At 37.0% G+C, this 23,409-nt stretch overlaps 1 protein-coding gene across 6 annotated transcripts in view; it reads left to right on the plus strand.

Annotated features, from left to right (window-relative positions):
• Positions 1–3,150: 3,150 nt before the first annotated feature.
• Positions 3,151–23,409, plus strand: part of LOC106077438 (uncharacterized) — a 34,826-nt gene continuing 14,567 nt past the window's right edge. For 2 of the 6 annotated variants that reach the window (XM_056027089.1, XM_056027088.1), the window contains exons 1-9: positions 11,854–11,986; positions 12,813–12,990; positions 14,599–14,717; positions 15,163–15,252; positions 15,513–15,674; positions 15,928–16,044; positions 16,154–16,358; positions 19,739–19,942; positions 21,277–21,399. In XM_056027089.1, coding sequence (XP_055883064.1) covers positions 11,931–11,986; positions 12,813–12,990; positions 14,599–14,717; positions 15,163–15,252; positions 15,513–15,674; positions 15,928–16,044; positions 16,154–16,358; positions 19,739–19,942; positions 21,277–21,399 — 1,254 coding nt within the window. In that variant the 5' untranslated portion in view covers positions 11,854–11,930. The other 4 variants (XM_056027091.1, XM_056027092.1, XM_056027094.1 and 1 more) reach the window with 4 other exon arrangements.

Below are 23,409 nucleotides of genomic sequence, written 5' to 3' on the forward strand. Positions count from 1 at the left end.
AGTCTAGAGCTATTTATAGCTTTCTCCTGATTTGGGCTGAAATCAATATCGTCTGCTTTGCACACGTGCCATTTATTTGTATCTATGTTAAGGCGTTAATTCAAATAGTTTAGACACAAGCAGTTTTAAACTCGTTCTCTCCTAATTAACGATACCATCGTAAATTTAATCCCATTAAATTACCTTTTGGTTTTATAAACTTTAACTTGTGTTATATAAAAGGAACATGCATTCTCGCCTAATTGTATACCAAAAGTAGTATTTTGATCATAACAGGGTAGAATGCAAAAAAAAAAAGAACAATTTTGTCAGAACGAGGAAAATAATGACGGAGATAAAGAGTTCAACGTTTACAGCCATTTCTTTTTTTTTTTTTTAATATTGTTCTTTTTTTTTTTTTGGGGGGGGGGGGGAGGGGGGTGAAGTCAACATTAAGATGATAACCATTGAAAATGATACATTAAATTTAACTTTTTAAAAGAAAAAAAATGAACACTTTTTAAAGCAGAGTTCTTTAAAAATGTTTATTTATGGAACGTGAAGGATCTTGTATAGAAAGCAATACTAGAAGCGCCCCTTCCCTTTTATAAAGAGCTAAGTAAGGGCGACTCCTCTGGGTAATGTACATTTGGCGACAGCCAGCGGGGACGTTCCACAATGTGTACTACATCATGTTGTCAAGCTAGATTGGAAACAGATGGAAAGATCATTTATATTTACTCTCTCTTGCGCTCTACTGTACATATATCTATATAATATATATATACAATGCTTTTTTGAAACAAAATAGGTGCCGGTACTCAGTGATGGATTGCCAAACTTTTATCTACTAATAAATTAATAATAAACATTAAAATGCAAGAAAAGTAAAAATTGTTTCCCCACATTGAAAAAGGTGCCGGTACGCCGTACCGGTGCGTACCGTCACAAGAAAAGCACTGTATATATATATATATATATATATATGTTCGTTCGTCCGTAAGTCCGTTCGTCCGTCCGTCTGTCTGTCTGTCTCTCTGTCTGTCTGTCTGTCTATCTATCTATCTATCTATAAGTGGGAAAAGAAATAAGGGTATATCTGGGTGATCGCTTTTAAAATGCATTATAAAAATGGTGAACGACCGGAATTCGAACTCAAGGGCTAAAGCCTCCTCAAGCTAACATACTAACCACTATACCAGAGAAGTGCCTTTAAAAATACAAGGTTTTATAATTATCTATTGTTAGTTTAAACGTTTCTCTCTACAAAGTATAAAGGTGACTAATTAAACTTATACCGCCTTATCAGTCAAAGCACTATTTCTTTCCCTTGTTTGAAATACCAAACAGAAATAACGTGTACAAACTTTTAACCAGACAGACAGAGTGAGTTGATATAAGCTTAGTTAAAAACATTTTAAATGACTATTGACCATACTGCAATCTCAACCGAAAGGGTGGTGACAATGGAGGTGAGATTTTTTTAGGAAGGGTTTACTGAAACTACATTCACTTTAGTTTCCCTTCCCTATCCTGCAAGTGCTTGAGACTCTGAACTCAGACTTTTATATAAATAACTAGTTTTGCGCCGGGTATTTTCGTTCTGTCTCCGTCCGGCGTTATAAAATAAAATGGCATTTACCTTATGACCTAAATTTAGTGAACTCTCTTGTGGTAGGGCAACTTTACATCTCCTAAGATACCGCTATTATCTAAGAAACGTTCATGCCAAGTTTTATTAAGACTAGTCAAACGGTTTCGATTTCTAGAAAGGACATACACACATGCATACATGCATACTCCTTACATGCTACTTTATATATTAGATAAGAAGGATTGATTTATAGGTCAAAGTTACAAAGTAGCTTTATAAAGGCAGTTATATAACCAACACTGTACTCAAATTCATCACAAACTATTCGAGTTACTTCTTGAATGTTATATGGGGCTCGTAGAAACTGGTAGAATGTATCATGTCAAGTGCCGGATATATAATTGATAAGTCCTTAAGCTGTTTTAAAGATTTGGGGTCCGTTGGCGCTAGGGCCGGTCTTAGGGCACTGCAACCTATGCGCCCGCAGTGGGCTCCGCACTTTCATAGGCCCCGCGCAAACACTAGTTGTATATTATTAAATTAAACCAGTATAATTTATAACAGTGTTTTCAAGGCCTCTTCGTCCCATAGGCTAGGACAAATGTGTACAAATGTTTCTTCTTCCCTAGTGCTATTAGAGCATGAAATGGGTTGACTCATGAGCTAGCCAGGAAAAACAGTGACGCGTAGGACGTAATCATCTTTTTTTTTTTTTTTGAAGTAACGTCTGTATTATATAAGAAGAAGAAGAAATTGCAAAGTATACGAAAAAAAAAAGTCATGAAAATCTCCTGAAATTATGACATTATCCTGAAAACTCATAAAAAATGACCGTAAAAAATAAATAAAATTATCATTTTGGGGTGTCATTAAATATGGAAAAAGCCGATCTCTTAAAAAAAGCAAATCTACAAGGCAGATGTGAATGTTTATAGGCTTTTTGTTGGAAAACTACCTTCTATTGTAGATGGCTCGTAATTTAATTTGACCGTGATTTTACACTTAGTAAAATATGAATAAAATGCAATGACGAATTAATTTTATTACGAAAATTCTTAATTTTCACTTATTATCCTTATCCCTACCCAGACTAGGCCCCGCGCTAGCCGTTTCGCATAGGGCCCCCCAATCTGTAGGACCGGCCCTGTCCTTTGCTAGGTAATTTTTTCGTTTGCTCTTTCTCCAAAATGATTGAAAATTCCCTGTAACTATTTTTTGGGAGGCCACCAATTAAGCGGGGGGGGGGGGGGGGGGGATCCTAAGCTATAGGCAAATACAGCACATATAAAGTTGTAGCCCTTGAAAAGAGAACGACTGGCAGAGAAATCCCGAAAGTGTTAAACCAATTTAGACTCCCTGGTTAACTTCCGAGATCTGACGTTTGACAGTAACACATGCGGGTTATCACATCACACTCTTACACGTATCACTGTACACTGTACACAAACACACACTTTCTCTCTCTCACACACACACACACACACAAACGCTGACAGTCACGTAGTACTTGTAAATAACACACACAGCAGTAAACTGTTCGAAAAGTTGTACCACGTTTTTTTACCAATCTTTCATACTCTCTCTCTCTGTCTCCTCTCTCTCTCTCTCTCTCTCTTGTATGCTATGATATGCCACCATAAGCCTATATGGTACATAGGCAGGTTGTGTTAAAAATGGTTCCCGTGGATTTCATCATATTATGGAAGCTGTTTACGTTTATGCAGGTATTTATCTCACTTCACAATGTTTACACCTTAATATCGAGTCGTTGAATAATCTCACGTGTTACACCTTTATTGCCGTGGGCGGGAAGTCTACGTCTTCGGCCAGTGGCCATTACATTTGGCCAGGTAGAGATGGGAAGATCAACATGCCAGGCTGGAGCTTGAAAATTATAGACGACAGAAAGAACTATTCACAGCCTGAAAGGACGAAACGGTAATATTTTTTTTTTCTAAAAATCTTCTTATGACCGTGTAATGTGAGGACTTCCTGTCATTCATGCTGTTGCTATGGTGATAACGCTCTCTTTATTTTAATAAGGATCAAGTGTTTGCATACTCAGTTGTCTTAAGGCTGTTTGAAAAAAATAAAGTTCAAAGATTAATCCAGGCGACAGATCTCGCGCTGTTGGTAGTTCAATAGTATTGATTTTATTAAAAATTGCAATTAGAAGCTCAAGCGCAGGTGTAAAGACATTTGTTGTACAAATCAGCGTAGGCCTACATACGTGAGGGGAATAAGCAACACACGCGAATTTCTAGGCCAGAGGTTTATAGGTTTCCTATAGGTCATAAGGGCATTTCTAGATCTAGTGCCTACACAGTGGAACTTCTAGGCCTCCTGCCCACAAAGAGGCACTTCTAGGCTATTGCTAGCCCAGATGCCTATTAATGCCTATAGGTAATATATACACATGGGCATTCCTGGATGAGGTGCTTACACATGGGCAGAGTCATTATATGTTATATATTTATACTATAAGAGTTTAGGACTCAGAAATTCATTCATCCGAATGATGTTTAAATTTAAAGGAAAATCCCCCTGTACTGTAGGTCTATTCTTCTTGTTTAAAAATATATTTACTTGTCTTAGAAATGTATATAAAGTTTGTCTTAAATAAATGAAATATTTTTTTTTAGAAATCAATTCCTACTTTTTGAAGCTGATGATGGTCTATGATTTCTCATTTCTGCTGATTCTTCTTGATTGCAAGGAGTCTTACCAATAGAGCTTTGCATACTCATTAATCTAGATCTAGTCTATTATTTTACGTTTCTATATTTCAAAAATTCTTGGAGTTAATTGTGTTAATGAGTAATGAAATAAACGTAGACACTGAACTACAAAATGTCTATGTACCCGTCGTCATCATGTTCCCTTTGCGTTCCTCATGGAACAAAGGGCCTCAGTAAAAACACGCCACTCTCCACGTTCCTTATACTCAGAAGGTATAAAAAAACAACTATCTACTTGGTCTATGGTCTGAGAATCCGGTTCTATGTCTCTATTTTGTTTGTTGTTTACTTTAAGTACTTTTGTTTTGAGTTGTGACACTCTCTTACAAATACTTTCATGTACCTTTGCTAAATAAAACGAAACATTCGAGTCGAGTGCGGTAAGTCCCGCTCAGGTGACGAAATGTGTAATACAATTGTTTTCATTAACGTCATTGGAGCAATTTCATTGATAGAACGGCCGAAGCTAAATGTAATATTAAGATCAAATACTTTTGAACGATTATAACGTCCAAACAAGAATTTTCACTGTGAGGCCAATCAATGTTTTTTTTTTATTTCTTTTATTTTTTTGCCCAAAGATATACATATAATCTGTCCAATTTCTAAGAATATCGTTAGAACAATGTTGGAAAAACAAGAACTGTTTAATTTAATGTTTATATAGCGATTGCAAGGAGTTTGCACTACAGTAGCAGGTCAGTTAGAGACTCCACAACTAAAATAGATAACTTAATAAAGGCCTTACCAACATTGAATAATGTTTAATAGGATGGAGAAACTATTGTTGTTCTGTCATCGATCTGATTTCTACAAATAGTAATTGAGTCAGCGAAATTCTTGACTGTAATCGATATGTTATCTACATGATCAAGCCTATAATGAATTTAGTGTTACTTTTTAAAAACCTTTATCAACTCTCTTGGTCTGTGTGGTACAATGTTTGTACACGTTATTTCTCCCACACCCATTCTCGGACCAAGTTGAAACTTGACACATTTATGTGTTGTACTTAACAAAACACGAATCTATAAAAACAAGTTATTTTATTTGTTAATAATTAATTTTGTTTTTTATCGAAAAAGGGAAATAAATGCTACTTATTGAGAGACTCGGCTGTAGGACTATATGTGGAGCTATTTCCCTTATTACTTTTTGCACTCGTTTTTGTTTCTCACGCTTCCCATTCTCAGATAAAATTGAAATTTCGGATCATTATTCATAGATGCAATAGATGATAATACATGAAGAAAAAAAAACACTTATTATTTAATTACTAGTAATTTATTGTGGTATTGAGATATATAGCAGTGATTTTTTTCGGGCTTTGTTTTTGCTTGTTTGCGGGTCACGACATCTCACTTAGCGTAAGTGCGCATCTCTATATTTAGAATATTACCCCGAAAATATTTTGTCATTATTGTACATACTAGTAGATAGGGTCGGCTTAGGCCAATGCGACCGCAGTGGGCCCCGCACTTTCATAGGCCCCGCGCTAATTCTAGGTGCAAATAATGAGATTAAACCTTATAACTTATATTAATAACATGGTTTCCGCAGCCTCCTGATTTTCCAGGGCCTCATGGAAAATTCCAAAATTATTAAAATCACCTACAAACTCATAAAAATCTCCTAAAAAATAGACAAAATTGTCATTTTGGGGTAAGCGCGATAAAAAAACAAAAAATAACATTGCAAAAACGAGTGTATTTTCTATTACAAAATTTTAAAATTATCCTTATCCCTACCAAGACTGGGCCCCGCGCTATCCGTTTCGCATAGGGCCTCGCAATAGTTAGGACCGGCCCTGCTAGTTTAATTTACACACTAGTAGTTTACAAACTAGTAGGTTTCAGAACAAAAGTGATGCTGAAAAAAAAATCCCTACACATTTCTCTACTGTCTAAGCCAGTGGTTCTCAAGCTTTACAAGTCGAATGCAACATCAGTGTGGTACTAAAAGTAATAAATAAATGCATATTACACAAACCAAAATTACAAAGTCATAAAGATACAATTTCATGTATTTGTAACTTGTACAGAAATACATATTACACAAACTATAATTACTATCTGGTTTGTGATTAAACGTCAGTCTTTAGCATAACGGATATTTGCATTTAGAGTACAATTGTATAAGTTTACCAAAAGTACAGTTGCTTAAACTTATGAATGAAAATAATGAATGAAAATAATGTAACAGTTGGGGGGACCGCCGCTTATGTCATAGTAATGAAAAGATCAACAAGGGTTGAGAACCGCTGGTCTAAGTTTTATGTCGTCTCTCCAAGTAGATTGCTATTAGCTCAGATGACATAACCTAGTTCAGTGAAGTTCAAACTACGGCCTCAGGACAACTCCGGCACAATGTAAGGTTCAGTCAGGACCTCACATCATTTATTATAATATTAAACATTACACCCACAATGTAACTTGATCTTTTGTATTACATTAGATTTCTGCAAAGGATTGCCAATTTTCACATTTTTAATCTTTCATGCTCAGGGAATGCTTGCAAAAGTTTGCATCTTCATCTATCTGTGAGCAAACATTTTTTTTTTCAATAATGAAGCAGAAAAACAGTTTTGTCATAAATAGATTGCGTCCAAACTTGAGCCAATTTTTGAAAACTATTAGCAAAACGCTCTCAGATTCAGGTATCACATTAGTTTAATTTAATTTAAAAAGAAAAAAAAAGTTTTCCGTCAAAATAAACATAATGTATCATTTAAAGACATTGCCTCAATTCTTTTATTTGCACTAAATAAAATGACCATACCAGCTCTTCTAACTCAGATAAGTACGGGTATCAGCTACTCTATATAAGTTGAACTCACGCCTGATTGTAAACAATGCAAGACAGAGTCCCTAAACGAAAAGAGAAATAGACCCGTTTTTTTTTTAAATTCATGCTTAACTCCATTGAAAGCTGTGACTAGTGTCAGAAGTTATATATGCATTTATAAAAATAAAAGGCCAAACTGCGTATGTGATTGTACACTTTGCTTAAGAACATGCCAAGACAAAATCGTGTCATCAATCTTCTAAAGAGAGTCAACTTGTTTATGTAGTTTAATCTCTAATACATTGGGAAGGTCCATTGGAGTCATAACAAAGCGTCTGGTGCAAGTAGAGGAGAAGCTTATGTACTAAGCCATTCAAATTGCTTCTAAGCTGTCTCCAGCCATTACAAGCGAGTCCTGTGTAATGGATTCCATTATAAAAGACTGAGAGCATGTTTGCGTAGGCTTACAAACCAGCTTACAACACACCAATTATACACACACTAAATGGTGAGCGCTCCACTGCAACACGTGACGTATAATTAAACACCAGATCTGTAGTTTCGTACATGAATTTGAGTCGACTGTGATGGAGAGTGTGTAGTTAAACAGGCCGTAAGTTATGCACAAGTGTCCATTTGTCGTTATTTATACTTTCACTATATAGCAGAGTTTGTGAGTGTACCTACAGGTGTGATATACTAGAGATAGCGATAGCAATGTTCAGCTTGCTTTGTTGATGTGGCAGTTTTGAGTTTTTAAACTACCAGATGAAAATAACATATGTGGTTAAAAGTGACGTTTTTACTAAAAAGGTTAATTGAAAAAATAGTATTTTAAATGTTCTAAGCGGCCCTCATAAGGAAAGGACGCTTTTTGGTTGAGTGCTGTCTGTTAATTCATCGATCTGTCACTTTTATATCTTAAAAACTTCAAGCGCTATTTAGAATAACATCACCTGTATGTTGTTAATGGTCATTGACTTGTATTACTAAACTGGTGGTAGACAATTAAACCGTAGGCGTGTTATATATTAACTTATAAAATTTGAAATAACGAATAACTTTTTTTGTGAACAAAACTAAATATAACTTTTATTACAATATAAACAAAATAAACTTAGAATGAAATTAAATCAATATAGTAGACTTAAGTAATAATATTTTAAAAATTTCTGAACAAATCCTAATTTACTACAATAACACGTCTTTTCGGCCTCACGTTCTGGAGTCGTCTCTCCATTCTAAGACCGCTGACGACAATGCCACCTATCTTGCATCATTCTCAACCAATCGCTAACTTCTTCTCAACGTCACCATAGAAACACACACATGATAACACAGTATCATAGTAGTCCAGGTTCCATGTCTACTTTTGGTCTTTTAAAAAAAAATATTGTCAGCAAACAATTTTTTTTTTTTTACAATTTTTTTTTAAAGCAAGATTAATTAAAAACCTAATTATACTGCTTTACAGTGAACAAATGAGCCTGATGGAGATTTGAAAAATCAAAATGTAAGATTTCTTTCATTGTCAAAAACAACATTTTGATATGTCAATATGAAACGTAATGTCAGAGTATAAAAGACCACCAGGACCACCTACAATACCATATGATTATACTATTTCCTTTATTATCTTGTTTTATTTGTTTTCCTAGTAACACAGATATAACTCCCAAAGATAGCCTTCATTTATTATAGCTATATCAATTTCTTAAAATCTTCACCAGCCTTCTTTAGATTGAGTTATACTTCTTCAAAAATCTGTCCACTGTATTTAGATTTATTTGCTATCTTCTCTTCACGTTTTGTTGTCAAAATGTTGCATTTCGAGATATTCAAATTTTGTATTTCCAACTATTGTGACAAATTCTTAATGATAAGCGCAAGCTTTTCAAACGTTTTTAAAACTCAAAATGATTTATATACCTGTGTTTTGACGTTTTCTTTACAGCACAGAACAGTATACCAATCTCCTTTCTCTCTGTGTGATAATGCGTTGAGACTTCGACATAACCTTCGACCTGGAACTATGTGCAGGGTCTTATTGATATTTCGATTAATTTATTATTTCTCCATATTTTCAAATAGGCAAAGACAATTGTTGATACGTCCGCATCTTAAGTGAACACAGACATGTGTGTTTAGTTCTCATGAGAAAAATAGAAAGAGAATTACATTTTTAAATACTTTATTATTATAGTTAGTCCAACGGTTACGGTACATGGGGGGATGTCGGATTACCGAAAACGACGGACTACCAAAGATTACCTTTAAATTAAAGAATTTGCCGTCGGATACCAAAGTTTTGCTGTAAATCAAACAATTAAACGTTGGATTACCAAAGGTTAGCTGTAAATCAAAGAATTTAACTTTGATATGTCAAGAAAATTTTATTTCGATTTACAAGAATATGAAATACACAATAGGCGAAAAAAAAAACTGATCTACTAGTACTGTGACAAGTCAAAAACTCGCTGTCAGAGTCACTCAAATTTATCACAGCATTAATTATTATTTATCTTTATTTATTTATTTTATTTTAATTATTTCCCCATCCTACCCCTGAATTCTCCACCCGCCCCACCTTTTTCTCTCCAGGCTAGATCTTAGTCCACCACCTTGGAGAAAACTAGGCCAATCCTTTCATTTATCTGCCCTTGATCGGGGAAAGATAATCACACTATCTCTTTTGTCTTATCCGCCGGATGTCTGACTGACGGTCGTGGTTGACACCACCTTGTGTGGAATGCGAGTCAGTCTTTCTTTTCTTCCCCCCTCTCCCCCACGACTCTCTTTGATCTAGGAGATCGCGAGGACCAACACGCCAATTGATCTTTCCAATGTGCGACTCCCACCTCGAGTCAAATTCACCCACGTGTAAGATAATGCTGAGCCTAGGACATTTCCTGTTTCCGCCCGCATTTTCCAGGCCTATATAAAGTAGATCCAAATAGAATCAGACCCTCTTATTTCTCTATCGCTGTCAATCGAGTCTGGACTACTTCATACATTTTACTCCTAGAGGAATACCTGGTGGTAAGCCGAACTTAATCACAAGTTCCATCTTAATTACTTTTGTGCTATTTCCACTGGATATTATCCTGTGTAGTTTATTATTTCATTTATATTTAATTAGTGCATTGTGTATTTCTCACTGTCGTAAGTAGAAAACATGAACATGGCTAATGTATATTTTATGTATTGCATTAATCTATTAATGCTACGTTGTTCAATTGATCGTTGGTGCAACCATGTATATATTTGTACATCTTATTTTATTTCCTTTATCTCGGTTGACCGCCTTGATAATTTTACTAGCGCAATAATACTGCGTCTAGAAAAGAGTTATGGGTTATCTACCCTGTATTGAATTATCTCCCCTGTAGTCATTTTACTCTAACGAGAGTTGAGCCCCTTGAACGGACACCCTCTCCATTCAAGCGCTCTATTGTTCTCGGCCGACGGTCGTATGTAAACAAACCGTCATGGTCGCTGACCACCGCCCATTCCCCCCCCCCTTTTCTCTTACATCTAGTGTTGTTTATTTGAGATTATTATCTCCCCTTCTATGTACATTTTTATGTTATTATTTTCCCTTTTATGTACTTTTCTATATTGCTACTATCTGCCATCTATTTTCCAAATCCCATTTGTCATCATCTCCCCTTTGTGCTCTAAAGCAATTTTACCAATCTGACGAATGCACCTCAGTCGAGGGCATCGATAAGATGCATGAGAGACATGTCCTAACTTGTCTTTATTTATCCGCAGCCTCCCTCAGGTGTCTGCCTATTTACCTGCCTATTTATCTATTGGATTAATCACCTAATTGCCATTTGCTGTTCAGTGTCTACGCGACACTACTCAACTATACTAGTTGGCGCTATCGGCCTTGCCCGCCTATTCGACAGCCCACCTGTCAACTTGTTAGGTGCGACTACCCTATAGACCCAGATCCGTGTGAGACGTCATAGCTACGCCAAACCCTCTGCAACTCACTGGACAAAACCTGTCAACTACGCTGCCCACGGCAGATCAGCTCTGCCCGCAGTAACCTTGTGCCCACGGTAGCCGGCCACCCGCCCTACTGTGCCCACTACAGATATTAGAACTTGGGATTGAGACTCCACAAGAACTATATCACCGGTGTCCCTCTATCCGCTAGAGCGCCACCTCCAGCTGCAGAACCTCAAGCCAGGACACAGCCAGCTGCGACATCAACAGGACAACCAGCTAAGTCAGAGGACAAAGTGACATACTCTCTTATTAAGTGCAAGAGTGATGATTAAATCTAATATTATTTAGAGATAGATGCAAACCCTCCCCCTTTTTATTCTTATATGTATATTTATGTAAATAAATATTCTTCATTTTCAACTTTTGTATCTATCTTTCATTGCTTGTCTCGTTGCGTGTCTGCTCCCGATTCATATGCTGATAGGTTGGTGTGTGATAGCTTTAAAAAATAATCATCCCCTAGACATTAAACGCGCCAAACACACGTCACATTTCACCACCTGTCACAAGTACAAAGCTTTAACCTTTAGCTTTAACCTACTGTACTAAATGTCAAATATAATGTCTTATACCTACATCCTAAAAATTACCGAGAGCGTCGGATTATGAAGTGTCGGACTATCAAGACTCAAGTTGTAAACTAATTTCATGGATCTTTTCTTCCCAGCTCTGTTGACTGACCCATCACGTGCGAAGTGATGGTCTCTGGCTTACAATTGGTCTGTCTCTTTTGGTCAGTCTGCTGGGGCCTACGTGAACAATGGTGCAACTTCCAGGACACCGACTGCCACTTTACCTTAATAGTGGACTATGGGATGACCATGATGGACGGGAAGAAACTCGTCAAAGCAATAGATGGACAGTTATTTCAGTAAGAAATATTGTTAGTATTGTTCTTTTCTTTAAGGAACGACCGACAACCGTACAAACAAAATCATAACACAATCACAATAAAATGTGATCTTATTTTGAAAAAAAAATTTGAAAAAAAAATGTATCGTAGCCATGTTGTAACAACATAATAAAACTTAGAAATTCACATGTTAACTTTAAAGTAGGGCCTAAGAGGAATAGGCTCTGGTATTTTGTTCCAATTAAGAGGGCTAAGATAGTTCTTCCTTCTAGTCATAATGGCCACCAAATATATGGCACTGTTTGAATCAATGCGCTGTTTTTCTGATGTTTTGTATTTTGTTTCCTAATAGTCAGCTTCATAATTCAGAACTCCTTTATAAACCGGACTATTTATTTTACGGATTCTATTCAATGGATGCATTCAACTGATGGCATTTAACGTCTGTCTCCCTACAACTGTGTACAAAGAGGATTGCATCATTGCTAGATGAAAATCTCTGTTCCCTAAGAGCAACGTTTAGTTTAAAAAAGACGCGATATTGACCTACTATTCGGACCGGTTAGAGCTGGTTAGAGTTAGGGGAGGGGGGCATCACTGCGATAAGTTCAGACCCGAAGATTTATGTTTCGTTTTTAAGGCGGAAATTATTCTGATCATTCACGTACTTTGAATTATTAATTAAATAAAGTTTTGTTTTGAGAGCGATGAAGCGCTGTTTTTGTGGTCATCGGTTGACGAGAGTGTCTTGTGGATTGCATACAGATCAACCGCCGTTACTTTCTTCAAATATAGTACATTAGCTGCTGATATAACAAACAAATTTAATCTCCTCTGATTGCAGCTATGACGTAGAGGTGACATTCAATTCCACGCCAGTCTCTTCGGATGATGTCATCACCGCCGACGGCTACTTCGAGCCCCGACTGGTCATGGCCTTCAACGGCAGTATACCTGGCCCGGCCCTGCACGTCCGAGGAGGACAGAGAGTTCACCTTCATGTCCACAACAGGATGATGCATGTAAGTGGGATTGAGTGATGCCACTGGTCAGTTAGTCGTACTGGTCAGTTAGTTACACTGGTCAGTTAGTGACACTGGTCAGTTAGTGGAACCGGTTGATTAGTGGCACAAGTAGGTTAGCGGCGCTGGTCAGTTAGTCTCAATGTCTGTTAGTGGTACTGATCGATTAGTGACACTGATGCTCTTGCGACACTAGTAGGTTAGCGGTACTGGTCAACTAGTGACATTGGTCAGTTAGCGGCACTGGTCCGTTATCAGCGCTGTTCAGTTAGCTGCACTGGTCGGTTAGCGACACAGGTCAGTTAGCGGCGCTGGTCCATTAACGGTGCAGGTCAGTTTACGGTAATGTTGGATAGTGATACTGTTCGGTTAGTGGCACTGGTCGGTTAGTGGCACTGTTCGGTTAATTGCACTGGTCGCGTGTAGGGAAAAAAATCTCAGGTATACGTTTAAAAAAAGGAGGGAAATAACTAACAAGGGTAAATTTATCGGCAGCATACGAAAACATCAAATATCAACAACCCACAAACAGTAACACACAATAGAAATGATTGAACAAGTATAATAACAGTGGCGTAGCTATGGTACTAGGATGTTGTGGAAGAATTTTGAAAGAATTTGAGGTGGGCCACCAAAAAGTGTTCGATTTTTTTTTACATTACTTTAAATATTAAATATTACGCCATTATCTCATGCCATGATGTCGAATGTCAAAATGCAGGGGCCCCTAAAGAGGTCAAGCCCCCCCCCCCCCGGGGTTCCCAAAATGATGGCTAATTCCTAGCTACGCCAATGAATAATAATAATAACAATACTAATACTTTTCTTTTGGAGGTTCTATAGCTCTGTTAACAAGCGCATTGTAGTATTCATGTCTGTTTAGCGTATTGACAGGCATAGTATGTAGTTGAAAAGTAAACTGATGTAGATGAGTTATTATAGGCAGGTCTTGATATTTTTTATTTAGCACATTCTAGTCGGTCCCTTTCATTTCTCACGAGATTCACGACGGCAATGTATCCACGTATTACCAAAATAAGAAGACAGAAAAGCAGTCAACAACTTCAATAACCCATGATGCATGGTCGTCTCGCGGACCCCCTGGGTGTCCGCGTACCACAGTTTGAGAACCATTGTTTCATCATAACCACAAAACCCACTATCGTCTTTAAAGAATTCCAAAAAACAAATTTTTGATTTTATGTCCATATTGTATTGTATCGCTGGCAGAGGAAGGCAGAAGTTAGCAGATGACCCTTGAAAGAGACCGCTGTAGAGCTCTCATAAGCGTCGCAAGACACACATTTGAGCCCCCTTGCCAAAGACAAGCGAAGTCGACGAAAAAAAATCTAAATAGACCCCCGGTGGACAAAGACTTATGAGTGGATTAGAATTATCCTCAATCTTCGAAATCGAAGATAATGCCTTATATACTCATACATATTTTCTCAAAAATTAGCTTTATTAGTGACATAATCACGAAGCGAAGGAAACCATAATACTTATTTTAAGCAAGTTCTGTAGGTCCCTATGCTAGTGTCTGTAGTGGCTAATTTACGTCTTTAGTGGTAATTAATGTTCCTATTTTTAATTTCTGTCCCACTCAAGGAAACAACGTCCGTGCATATACATGGTCAGCATCAGACTGGCTCGCCTTTCAGCGATGGAGTTCCCTTTGTGACACAATGTCCAATACTTCCTGGACAACAGTTTGACCAGACATTTATGTAAGCATTGACAGCGTCTTCTTAAAACTATTGACATCGACTTTTAAACTTACACTTTTGTTTGAAAAAAAAAGACCTATATTTAATTCATTTTACACTAGTTCTCTTCTACATCAGCTTTTAAGTTTTTTATTCCATTCATTTTAAGGAAAAAGAATATATTTGAAAAGGGGGGTTTAAAGGAATTGTAGATCTTTACCATTGTTAATCATCTACTGATTGTATCCCAAACACTACGTTCGCTTTCAAGTGATAAATGAGTCCAGGCATGCAATTGATGGACACTAACCATTCTCTTGCAAGCCACGATTTTAATACCAGTTCCAGAGGAGCCCCAAATATCAACATGTAATGAGACTTCTAATTAACAATGTAATTCTTGCTTGTGTAACTAAACACTCCCGTCATAGTAAATGTAGTTACACTTCAGTTGTTCTCTTTCCAGTGCTAATCCAGAGGGATCATTTTTCTACCATTCTCACAGTGGTCCTCAAATGACCAACGGGCTGTATGGACCATTTATAGTTCATCCAAGGTGAAATACATTTTGTAACATATCCTGTAACATATTTTGTAAGGTACAATACATGTAATATTCTGTGTTTTAAATTTTTCGCATACCTTTTCTAACATAAAATTTTTAACATAAATGTATTATACATTTTGTAGCATGCGTTTTGTTTAATACATTACAAAAGGTAATTTTTATAGTCTATGTTATTGTCTATGCCATACAATTCATATGTACAAATGACCAGGTCAGATCATATTGTTTTGAGACCACCGCATTCTCAGGTCTAGATCGAAAGATGTGGTGGATAAAGAATTCATTCTGATGTTCCACGACTGGAATCACGAATGGGACTCCACCATGATGGCGGCTAAAATGAGATGGGGGTTCTACACCAAGGGAAAGAAGCACCCGACATCAAAAACTCTAGCAAACATTCATTATAGGTGAGCTAAAGTAATCTGGTAGGTGATGCCAAATCTGTTTTATGGGGTGTTTGATTTTTTTATATATGTTAGGGTTCCTTCAGAAATAAGGGGGCAATGCTGGCTGAGTGATAAAGCGCTTGGCTTCCGAACTGGGGGGATCTCGGGTTCAAATCCTAGTGAAGACTGGAATTTTGAATTTCGTATGTCATAAAAAAGATTAATTTTGATGTAAAGTAACATTTAACCAATTCTTTAATTTTTTATTTTGCAGTGGTTTCATTTTCCAATCTGGTCTAATAAATGGCAAAGGTCGTTTCTTTGACAACTCCGGCAGCCATAATGGTGCTCCACTTTCTTTGTTGACCGTGACGACAGGCAAAAAATATAGGTCACTAACAAAACATTAATTAATTATTTCAATATTTGCCTTACTTATTTTCTTCACATACATATATGAACAGAATGCGACAAACTATTAAGTTACTCTGTTTAATCAGGTTTAGACTGTTTCACCCTGGTGATGTGTATCCCTTCCGAGTGTCCATTGACGGCCACAACCTTCTGGTGGTATCCTCTGACGGTGCCGACCTGATGCCGTTCGAAGTTGAGTCTGTTATCGTGCACCCTGGGGAACGCATCGACGTGATAGTCACGTGCAACCAAACGACGGATAATTATTGGATCAGAGGACAGACGTTGGAGGTAAGGGGGGATAATAGGCATAAATTTGTTTCCTGTCTTAGTGGTGAAATGTGCTTGCATATTATATTATATTATATTAAACAAAATTAGACTAGAGTAGATTAAACAATTAGATTAAACAAAACTCATAGACATAAATAAATATAGACTGGCCGATTAAAGAGTTTTATGAAACGAAAATTTGCAACTTGCAATTTTGTGTACTTTATTATAAAGCATTTATGAGCAGTATAGAAGTTAAGTATTCATATATATTTCAGCCACACACCTACATATATATATATATTGTAAATAAGGAGGCAGTGTAGTTTTGTTTAATCTCTAAGAATGAAGATCATTCAATTTATCATAATTCGGAAATCCGAATACAAAAGATATACATGTTTTCAAGTTACATGAAGTTACTTCCTTCGGCCAGTTTATATTTATTTATGTCTATGACAAAACTACACTGTCTCCTTATTTACAATATATATAGGTGTGTGGCTGAAATAGATATGAATACTTAACTTTTATACTGCTCATAAACAGTGGCGTAGCTAGAGTATATGATGCCTGGTGCGGTACCTCATCTTGATGCCCCCCCCCCAAAAAAAAAAAAAAAAAACTAACTAATTAATAACGTTGTAAAACCTTACTTTTTTGTTCAAAATAATATGTATTCATTAATCAAATATTGTTAATTCTTTCATGACCTTAATGACCTTTCATGACCGCAGCATTATCATAGCTTTGACCCCTGCAGTCCATTATGTCTAAGCCATCCGAACGCAATTTCTCTAGAATCATCTCAATGATTCCAGCAGCATGCTTGTCCTTTGTGTCGATGAAGTCAACAAAAGACTCACGAACCTGCACCCCGTCATTATCCATGACAACATACCGTAAAATTTGGGAAGTTTGATCCAGCTTGGAGATGTCAGGTGTACTGTCAAAAATAATAGAGAAATATTTGGCTTGTTTTACTTGCTGTATGATTTGTTTTTAGCGTGATCCCCCAATATTGTAATAAATTCATTTTGTATTTGTGGAGACATTGTGGAGACATGTATGTATTCGGTCTGGAACAAAGCTTAGTTCGAAGCACATGCTCCCTCAAAAGTGGATCGTACTTTGATAGTAATTTTACTAACTCTCCAGGTTCAAATTGTCTCGATGCTTCTTAAGACAAGAAATTTAAAAAACGCACCTCACTGCGGTCAAAGAAACTGCTTTATGCGGATGACATTGTCCTCTGGTCAACCGGCAAGAAAGTCGACCAAATACAGGCGGCATTACAAGCAAACCTCCAGACCATCTCCTCGTATTGCGACAAATGACTGATTCAGATAAATGTTGCCAAAACGACCTGGTCCCTGTTCAGCATAGGGATCGACATTCTTAAGACTCCATTCGAGCTTCAACTTGGTGGGCTGCGATTCCAACGTGAAAACACGCCAAAATATCTAGGGGTGACGCTGGATAGAAAACTGTCAATGCTCCAGCATGTCCAGCACGTTGAAAGAAAAGCCTAGGAGAAGTGAGCGTTACTCAGAGAGCTGGCCAGCACAAAGTGGGGTGCCAAAGCTTACACGCTACGCACATTGTACTTAGGGGCAGTCAGATCACAAATTGAGTACAGCTATACAGTTCAAGTATATGCTAGTAAAACTGCCCTCGAATCACTCGACCGAGTACAATCACAGGCACTAAGATTCATTTGTGGCACCTTTCGGACAAGCCCAACAAACGCTGCTGAAATCTTAACAAACGTGGCCCCTTTACATTTAAGGAGGGAGAGGGCGGTACTTACAGCCTATGAGCGCTATAAAAAGGGCGACTCTAGACTACCCACCTCAATATTAGTGCGACAGTGGAGAGAGAGGAACCGCATAAAAATGCGATCGTTCCTCCTCATTGCGGCCAATTTGTCAAAATCAGCTGGACTCTCCACTGACAGAATCCCAATTAGAAGAATTAGTACTTGCCCTCCGTGGAGGAGAATGCCGGGCCGACAAATAAGCATGTCCCTTATAGGGCAAGAGGGAGCCACCAAGAGGCGATTAACACCTGCCATACTCCAAAACTTGGCATCAGCTACACTAAAGTCCTACCCATCAGATGCCATTTTCTGTTATACCGATGGGTCGTTAATGAGGGACCCCGATAGATCTGGGTATGGGGCCCTTATAGTCTACCCAGACCGGACAGAACCAGAGATGAAGATTTCTCCGTCTGAGTTTAAAAGGGTTTTGAGGCGCCAGCCAGACTAGTCAGTCTTGAGCACTGATCATCATTTTGTTTACGTTACAGTATTAAAATTAACTAGTTAGTTAAAAAAAAAACTCGTAGAAAACAAAGATTAGCTTATTTAAAAATATAGACATTACTATAGAATTATTTCCAAAATTAAACTATAAAGAATCATAAAGAAATGAATAAACTAAGACAATTGTTCAGAGTTACGCGTTTAGAAATATATTTGTAAACTCAATATCTAGATTAAACCAGTGAACTAAACAATGAAGTAAAAAAAGGTTGGCCTATCTTCTTCTTTTTATTACAGAGCATTGATCAGTGTAGTAACAACATGTACCGTGTGTCCGAAATAAATCTAGTAAATTAGATACAAACTGTTCTATAGCTTACATTGTATGGAAGAAATAGTCTAGGAGATGAAACAAAATAGCGACATGACTAGTTTACAAATCGTTAGTTCATGTTTAAAATACAGTAGTTTATGTTTATTCGAAAATAGGAAATTAATACACGCTGGGGGAATTTTGGTGCCCCTCTCCACTTGGTGCCCTGTGCGGCCCGCACCACCCGCACATTGGTAGCTACGCCACTGCTCATAAATGCTGTATAATAAAGTACACAAAATAGCAAGTCAAAAATTTTCGTTTCATAAAACTCTTTAATGTCTCTAGCTTCAAATCTAAAGGAACATCAAAACATGTCAAACATTTTTTTTTTAAACCAAATTCGAAAAAGGGAGAGAATTAGAAACTTACATCAGTCAAGTGACGTGACCAAAAAATATTTTCTCTTGTTGTTTTACATTTTAAAAAATTTTGTTCGGTCAAATAAATATGCAAACATTTTTTGCCAGGTTTACTGTTTAAATTTTTTTTTTTATTAATTTCTTAACTTTCACGTTTTAGTGCTGGCTTACAAATGTTAAATTATTTAAACACTAATTCCGTTTAAAATGAACTTAAAGTGTTTAAAACGTAGGTCTATATTTATTTATGTCCAAGACTATGCCATATCTGGCTATTCTTTTTTTTTTTACATTTGCGTATTTTTTAGTCTTGCTGTTTGTTTGTTTTCTATTTTGACAGAAGTGATATTTTTTTTTATATACAAACCACCAGTAAACTTAAAATTATTGTTTCTAGGTGGAACACAGTCATGTGGCTGAGGCTATATTAAATTACGAAGGTGCCCCTAATGACACAGAGCCAACGACCAAGAGGTCCGAGTGTACACAAGAGCTATCTTGTCGTGTGTTCAACTGTCCATTTTTGTACTATCCACTTGGAAGTTTCACAGAGTGTATCAACTTTGACCAAGTTCGATCTGTTAAGTCACAAAGACTTGAGGTTAGTTTATCTCCGTAAATGTAAGTCATTAAGACTTGAGGTTAGTTTATCTCCATAAATGTAAGTCACTAAGACTTGAGGTTAGTTTATCTCCATAAATGTAAGTCACTAAGACTTGAGGTTGGTTTATCTCCATAAATGTAAGTCACTAAGACTTGAGGTTAGTTTATCTCCATAAATGTAAGTCACTAAGACTTGAGGTTAGTTTATCTCCGTAAATGTAAGTCATTAAGACTTGAGGTTAGTTTATCTCCGTAAATGTAAGTCACTAAGACTTGAGGTTAGTTTATCTCCATAAATGTAAGTCACTAAGACTTGAGGTTGTTTTATCTCCATAAATGTAAGTCACTAAGACTTGAGGTTAGTTTATCTCCATAAATGTAAGTCACTAAGACTTGAGGTTAGTTTATCTCCGTAAATGTAAGTCATTAAGACTTGAGGTTAGTTTATCTCCGTAAATGTAAGTCACTAAGACTTGAGGTTAGTTTATCTCCATAAATGTAAGTCACTAAGACTTGAGGTTAGTTTATCTCCATAAATGTAAGTCACTAAGACTTGAGGTTAGTTTATCTCCATAAATGTAAGTCACTAAGACTTGAGGTTAGTTTATCTCCATAAATGTAAGTCACTAAGACTTGAGGTTAGTTTATCTCCGTAAATAATAATAATAATAATCTTTATTGTCCGTATGGAAATTTGTCTTACAATTTGTGCATTACACCAAACAAAAAACATTATAACTATAAGAAACCAAAGTGTACATTCACACCAGATTCACTCATAATTTACATGTGACAAAGTTTATACCAGATTGTTCTTATTTAATGGTTTGATTGCCAGGGGAACAAAAGAGTGTTTGTGTCAGTTTGTCTTTGCTATCGGTGTCTTGTATCTCTTTTGTGATGGTAAAATCACAAAATCCTGACACAAAGTCACTAAGACTAAGAGGTTAGTTCATGTGCATGTATGCTCAAATATTAATATATTATATTTGACCATTGCAACTGTGACATATCGAGACTACCTTTTCAAGATTTTCTTCACACTTAATTCTCTATTGGGAAGATGGGTACTATGTCTACTTTTTGTCCAGATAAGACTTTTCGTACTTGTTTAAAACGTTAGCCTTGCCGAGCTGTATAGAAAATACGAAAAACATGCATATATGTAACCCTGCCGGACCAAGTAAAACCGAGCTGTAGGTTTAAAACGTAACTCTTGCCTTTATGTTTGATATAGATATATTTCTAGTTTAACTGCCTGATTAATTGATTAAACAATAGTTTTCATCGATACTACAAAAAGAACTTACTATTGAATCATGTCCAATACAGCCTACAAATGGAAAACCTATTGTGGAATATTTTATGAATTTCGCCTTCCCTGGACATGACGAGACCCCGGGCTCTGTCAACGGCAGATCATTTGTAGACTTTCCAATGGCTCCACTGGTTCAGGTAATAACATGAGTAGCTTATATTCAAATAAAAAGAATATCATCGCATGCATTTTTATTGGCTAATTATGAAATAAAAATAAAGAATTTAAACTGGAGGACTCTATATTCTATATCAAGTAAACGTAAAGACGGCAACTCACTGTTTACTTTGTTTGACATGTTTTGGATGCTCGTCCAGAAGAGAAAATTATAGGATCTATATCCTAGCTTAAAACTCTCTCTGGACGGTGTTGAAGGTCGTCGAGTGTGACCATAGAGACAACTGTCCATAGCGCCCCACCACTCGGCCATACTATGAATGCTTTTCATTTGAATGTCAGTTAAAAATATACAACTTAAAAAATAATTTACATTGATTGTGCTATGTATGTTTATGTTGACACTATAAGTACAGTAAAGTTCCCCTTTCAGAACTTGTGTGGTCTATCGGGCAGATGTTTCTGTGTCCTGCGGTTAACAAGGGTGTCATGTGGCCAGCACAACGACCAACCGCCTTTACTTTTTCACCCAACGTCAGGTACCCATTAGAGCTGGGTGGACTCAGAGGCGCCCGAAGATCCCGAAATTAAAAATCCCAGTCTTCACCAGGATTCGAAACCCAGTCCTCGGTCCGGAAGCCAAGCGCTTTACCGCTCAGCTACCGCGCCTCATATGTTGACAATGTAATCGGCATTAAAAGTATATTAGTGAATAGCAGGTTCAAAACAGCTAGTCTGAACAAAAACTGAATTGCACATTTCCTGAATGTAATTAGCTTGTCAAGACAGAGATTGGCAGAGATTTATCTCCACAGTTATATCTGCTGAAATTGAATGGAAAGTATGGTCTACTTCCACCAATACAAAAGAAAATCCCACTATTAGATATACATTTAAATTGTGGTACTTTTTGTGCTGTGCATCAACATACAATAACCAAGACAAAAGAAAATCCCACTATTGGATATACATGTAAATTGTGGTACCATCTAGTATACACATTAACAAAAGATACCTGTTTGAGGGCTGAAACCGAATGGAGAATAACTCTACATTTCGTAGTTAAATGTTCATGTCTGGAAGTCTGTTGCTATTTCGACGGTTGAATTAGTCTAAGTAACCTTCTTGCGTTCAGATATGCCACTACATATTTCCTTGAGGTTTGAAATATTTGTTTATGAGCTGTTTATGGCATGTAATTTTTAGGAAACATTTTAAATAATAAATTCTCTATTTGTACTCGAGTCCTCTCCCCTTCTCTTTTCACGTGGGTAATCAGGTATATAAAGCAATTATTCCCAAAAGTTATTGAATATTTATTTCTTTTTAGAGGAGAGCTTCTTGATGACCTTGAGATGTTGCTGTCACTTATTAGTATATCTGTCTTTGTCTGTGTGTGTCTTTGTCTGTGATTGTAACTTTGTCTGTGCGTATATGTGTCTCTATTTGTCTCTATAACTTGAGAAGGGAGGTAACTGATTGGTAAAGCGCTTGGCTTCCGAAGCGACGGGTTTCGGGTTTCAATCTCGATGAAGACTGACATTTGGGACTATGGGATTCTTAGAACGCTTCTTTGTACAACGATAGCTTATGGGCAACTGGCATTAGTTGGGAAAGAAAAGACGGTTGGTCATTTTGCAGGCCACATGCCACCCTCGTTAACTGTTGGCCTTAGAAACAGATGACCTTGACATCATGTGTCCAATAGATCGCAAGGTCTGACTTTACTGTCTCTCTGTGTCTGTGTCTATGCTGTGTCTTTGTATGTGTCTCTCTGTGTCTCTCTGTGTCTGTGTCTCTCTGTGTCTGTGTCTATGCTGTGTCTTTGTATGTGTCTCTCTGTGTCTGTGTCTCTCTGTGTCTGTGTCTCTCTGTGTCTGTGTCTCTCTGTGTCTGTGTCTCTCTGTGTATGTGTCTCTCTGTGTATGTGTCTCTCTGTGTATGTGTCTCTCTGTGTCTGTGTCTCTCTGTGTCTGTGTCTCTCTGTGTCTCTCTGTGTCTGTGTCTCTCTGTGTCTGTGTCTATGCTTG

The sequence above is a fragment of the Biomphalaria glabrata genome, chromosome 4 (genome assembly GCF_947242115.1).
Source record: "Biomphalaria glabrata chromosome 4, xgBioGlab47.1, whole genome shotgun sequence".
Lineage (NCBI taxonomy): Eukaryota > Metazoa > Mollusca > Gastropoda > Planorbidae > Biomphalaria > Biomphalaria glabrata.